We start from the raw sequence: 5,055 nt of genomic DNA, 5'->3' as shown, positions 1-5,055 counted from the left end.
CTTTTCATGTAGCAGATTGGTTGGAGTTTTAACATGGTTGACTATTTCCAATAGATAGGTACTGCTGTAAAATTTGGCTTAACACCTGAGATCTTACGAAAACCCAGAGAAAATAATAGTTGACTCAGTGAGTTAAGCCATAGATGTTTTATACCACACACAATTTGCAATTTTATTTAATCCTGAGTTAGTTTGAGCCACATAAAGTTTCAAACTCAGTGCTAGAGTCTGTCATGGAGCTCATTCTGCTGATTCAGGAAAGAAATAACTGACAATGTAACTTGTGTGGGTAGTGAAGAAGTTTATGTACACTTTAAAGACCTTATGGTCGTTACCAATTGAATTGGCAAGACAAGATTCTAGTACAGTATACGTACTCGACCATCAGGGAAAAGTTGAAACAATTTTCTGTTGTTTGATTTTTCATAAAAGTGCAGTGAGATTGTTAAGTTTCGTTTACATTGACAGACCGGGAAAAATCTTTAGTAATGTGAATTTTGGTGTTAATAAATTGTGAAGTAATATCAACATACCCAAACCAGATTTGTAGATAGAAAATGGACAAATAATGAATTTCCTTGTGTTTCTTAACCATCAGTTACCTTCCTTTTTTTTCGTCATTCCTAGATATTTCCTCTATGCCTGAAGAGTATTTTTGTTATATAATAAAAATAAAATGGGATGCACATAATAAAATCACCGGGATCAATCACCGGGTTTTACAGAAAACTCGAACAAAATAAAAAACAGCTGATGGCATCTTTGTTTTCATCATTGGTAGTTACATCACTTTGCCTGCCTCATTTCTCGATTATTTCTGACTTTTTTATTTCACCTTATAGACTGGGTTTGGGAAAAGTGTGTTCCATCCCAACTGAGTTTCCTTCGAAAGTGGATTTGTGTTTCGTCTTTTGGAGGTGCTTGTTCTGAGGGTGATTTCTTTCTTTTTTTTTCTTGAAACCATTGGTCCTTTGATTCTTTAATATAAAGTTTTTAGTTCTACCATACGGGTCGGGACAATGGTAGCTATGTGCCTCATTTTACTTCATCCTTACACCTAACAACAAGTCCTAGTTCCGCACAATATGCTAGACTTTTCCTGCACCCGTCATATATTTTTCGTGAATGTTGTAAAAATAAGGTTGGAATAAAATATCAAGTTTTATTTCTGAGCATTTAGTCATAGATAGCTTTAACCTGTTGATATCTAATAGATTTCTTCCCAGATTCTTTGAATTTTTTGAAAAGACCAACTTACTTTCTTTCTACCTAGTTTATAACATTTTGGCAATTGTAAACACTGTTGTAATTGTGTAATAACATAATAAATATATCTTATAATTATTTAATAGATTTCTTCCCAGATTCTTTGAATTTTTTGAAAAGACTAACTTACTTTCTTTCTACCTAGTTTATAACATTTTGGCAATTGTAAACACTGTTGTAATTGTGTATTAACATAATAAATATATCTTATAATTATCTAGTTGGTCCAGAAAGTCCTAGGTCATTTTGTTTCTTTTATATTGATCACAAGGGGCCATTCCATGTTCGTTTGGCTATGTTTCATGACCAGCAAGTATTTCACTGTCACAATATGTAAGTTTATTGTGTAGCCTACATTGAGTTCCGCGTTACACTTGATGTTACGTGGGGGGCTGATTGAGTTGCATTCAACATTTACATAATCTTGTGAGGGTCATGGGAGCCCATGTCATTAATTACTTTAACTCCTTCCTATCATAATTTCTAATTTGGAAACTCCATATCCCTCTCTCCTGTCTCCTCTTAACTCCCGTTTCTAAAATGAAGATCCCTTGGCCTTCTTTTATTGTTCCTAATTTGCAGGATTGGTTATATTTCAATTGTTATTTTCAAGTCAGAGGTGTCTCATTCTTGACAACCTTTAATTATTGAAATGAAAAATTAAAAAGACAATTGAGATTCGACATTCAACTAAAGAAAGTTTGGTGAGCTTATTTCAATAATTATTTGCATTTCTTTTAAATTTTTGAGATCTTCCCCCTTTTCCCCCCTTGAGCGCCATATCACTCCCAAGTTATTAAATCAAGCTTGATTAGGTATAAAGAGCAGTCGGAATTTGATACGTCTACATCCCATCCCATTGTCCCTATAAGAATATTATTGAGTAATGTATAGCTTTCCTTATCTCTAATGTCCATCTCGCGGTTTTAGTGAGACAAACGTTATGTATTGTCCCCTGATCAGGCTATTGACAAGTTCATTGAACAGCAACTCCTGAAAAGGCGGGAAAAAGAAATGCTATTTTTATTGTCTTTTACGAAATATATGTAAAAGTGTTCACACAGAGCCAACGGGCCGTCGACTGAACCGTCCACACTGCTCTACATCCCATCCCATTGTCCCTATAAGAATATTATTGAGTAATGTATAGCTTTCCTTATCTCTAATGTCCATCTCGCGGTTTTAGTAAGACAAACGTTATGTATTGTCCCCTGATCAGGCTATTGACAAGTTCATTGAACAACAACTCCTGAAAAGGCGGGAAAAAGAAATGCTATTTTTATTGTCTTTTACGAAATATATGTAAAAGTGTTCACACCAGAGCCAACGGGCCGTCGACTGAACCGTCCACACTGTCTCGATAACATTGATTCACTTCAACGATCGACGGCCGGTTGACTATGTGTGGACACACCTTTAGACTCCATCGTCCAACAAGCGGGGTAACAAATTGGCGAAATTTTATTCACTTAGTCCGTCCGTCACACACCGTCAAAGTGAATGAAATTGTTCTTATCAACTTTGAGCCTTAATATAAGTAAATATCTACACATTTTTCAAGTAATGTAAATGTAAATAACTCCCAATAAAATGCACCAAATGCGCTTGACAAAGAGCTTTTAATTCAAGACCCACGTTGAAATCCCCACCTCGGACCTCTGACAAATGCTCAAAGCATGATGCCTTGGCTTAGGAGCAAAGTGTTCTGTTCTAAAACCGACAAACCCAGCAGCAACGGAGGTGTCAAATCTAAAGTGAAGAAAATCGAGAGTGCCAGTCCCAAGTCTAGTCCGAAACTGAATAGCAACACCTCTGCTAAGCAAGGTAATTTCAAACAAATGACGAGAAAGTGGGATGCGCCAAGTAGAGTTGTGAGTATTATATGAGGGGTTTGAACTTGGATTTTGATATTTTGCTGTCCACAATCGATTCATCATAAATATGTAGGTTCTCTAGGATCAGATCCAGCTGTTTAAGGTTAAGAAGTAGGTAGCAAGAGCAAGTAAGGGTGGGTTTCACCAACCTTCTTTTTACCCCTAACAGCCCTGTGAGCTCAACAACCCCGTTAAGCCTAAACAAATCAAATGGAACGTAACAAACTCTTAGCTCTTAGCTTAATAGGCCTTCTAGGAACTTAAAAGGCGGTCTCTTCGTGTAATCAAATGGAACTTAACAAACTCTTAGCTTAATAGGCCTTCTAGGAACTTAAAAGGCGGTCTCTTCGTGATCCCTTGTGTGCCGCGTTCAATTTTGTTTAGGACTATTGTGACTATTTCTAGGGATATTGGTGAAATCCACTGTAGGACTCGTGAGACATACTGTGTAGTTGACACATGGATACTAATTTTGTAGAAAAAGAGATCATAAGAATGTGACTCTATGAGAAACAATTACACAAATAATAATAATAAATAAAATAAAAATGAAATGCAAAGAGAGAAAAGAAATGGAGAGGAAAGAGGGAAGTTTGGAACGAAGGAAGAATGAGTCAGAAATAGGGGCCACTTTTAGTCGTCTAAAAAAATCATAGGGATTTGGGGAAGGAGGGTGGGAGAGTACTATTATTGAGTCATTGCTGCTGTTTTGCCCCTTCATTATAGAGGGGACATGTGAGTGGGTGACCCTACGGTGCCAGTGTTACTTCTTATATTCTGAAGAAGGGAGGGAGCAGGGAGGGTTTTATTTCCCTTATCCAGAAGTGAGTTTCCGAAAAACGGCCTGCGGCGCATTCCGCCTCCTATTCCTTGACATTCTGTATATTGCATATTTTATTTATATAAAGGGGTAATCTTACTGATTTTTGGGTACCTCCGCCCCCTAATTTTCTGGAAAAAGTCATGGAAATTTTCTGGAATAATCATGGAATTTCATTCCGGGAAAAGCGTATAAACCCTGTTGTGACCAAAATATGCAATGGTGTATGACTGTATGGAAATTATGTATTAATACTCTGCGACAATATCTACCTCATGTTCTGTCCTGCGATGCGTAACTTAAGCGCACACCATGCAGACATGGTATATTTCCTATAGCTATCCCATACGTGGACATACTAATACGGTGTCTCAGACGTCCATACCATTGGAAAAAAAAAGCTCATACCAATAGGAAATTTTCCGATTGAACTTGGATTTTGATATTTTGCTGTCCACAATCGATTCATCATAAATATGTAGGTTCTCTAGGATCAGATCCAGCTGTTTTAAGGTTAAGAAGTAGGTAGCAAGAGCAAGTAAGGGTGGGTTTTCACCAACCTTCTTTTTACCCCTGACAGCCCTGTGAGCTCAACAACCCCGTTAAGCCTAAAAAAATCAAATGGAACTTAACAAACTCTTAGCTTAATAGGCCTTCTAGGAACTTAAAAGGCGGTCTCTTCGTGATCCCTTGTGTGCCGCGTTCAATTTTGTTTAGGACTATTGTGACTATTTCTAGGGATATTGGTGAAATCCACTGTAGGACTGGCAATTTTTTTAACAGTGAAATACCTTTGTATCACGATGAGTGAGACCAGCATAGACGCTGTGCCCGAGTCACGCCTATACGTGGAAATTGACAAAGTCCTTTGTTACCCGCAACGTCAGTCTTTATTTGATCAATTATTGTATTATATTATACCGTTGAGTTGAATTTGGTGAAGAGTTCTTTGTGTTAAGTTGTGTTCACTGTCGAGACGCTGGAAGGCCTACATTCGACCTATGATAGCCGGACTTACTTGAAGCAGGACGTTTTGGTTGTATGCTTTATCTTTTTAATTCATAGTTACACAGGTTGATGGTCACTACAGGATGC

General features: G+C 37.4%; 1 protein-coding gene across 1 annotated transcript in view; it reads left to right on the top strand.

Annotated features, from left to right (window-relative positions):
* Positions 1-2,858: 2,858 nt before the first annotated feature.
* Positions 2,859-5,055, top strand: part of LOC103510147 (kinesin-like protein KIF2A) — a 17,002-nt gene continuing 14,805 nt past the window's right edge. The window contains exon 1 of the mRNA XM_026824273.1: positions 2,859-3,090. Coding sequence (XP_026680074.1) covers positions 2,943-3,090 — 148 coding nt within the window. The 5' untranslated portion in view covers positions 2,859-2,942. The remainder of the gene's footprint in view (positions 3,091-5,055) is intronic.

The sequence above is a fragment of the Diaphorina citri genome, unplaced genomic scaffold (genome assembly GCF_000475195.1).
Source record: "Diaphorina citri unplaced genomic scaffold, Diaci psyllid genome assembly version 1.1 scaffold564, whole genome shotgun sequence".
NCBI lineage: Eukaryota > Metazoa > Arthropoda > Insecta > Hemiptera > Psyllidae > Diaphorina > Diaphorina citri.
The sequence above is the reverse complement of the archived record's forward strand: the minus strand, read 5'-3'. Positions and strand labels throughout refer to the sequence as shown.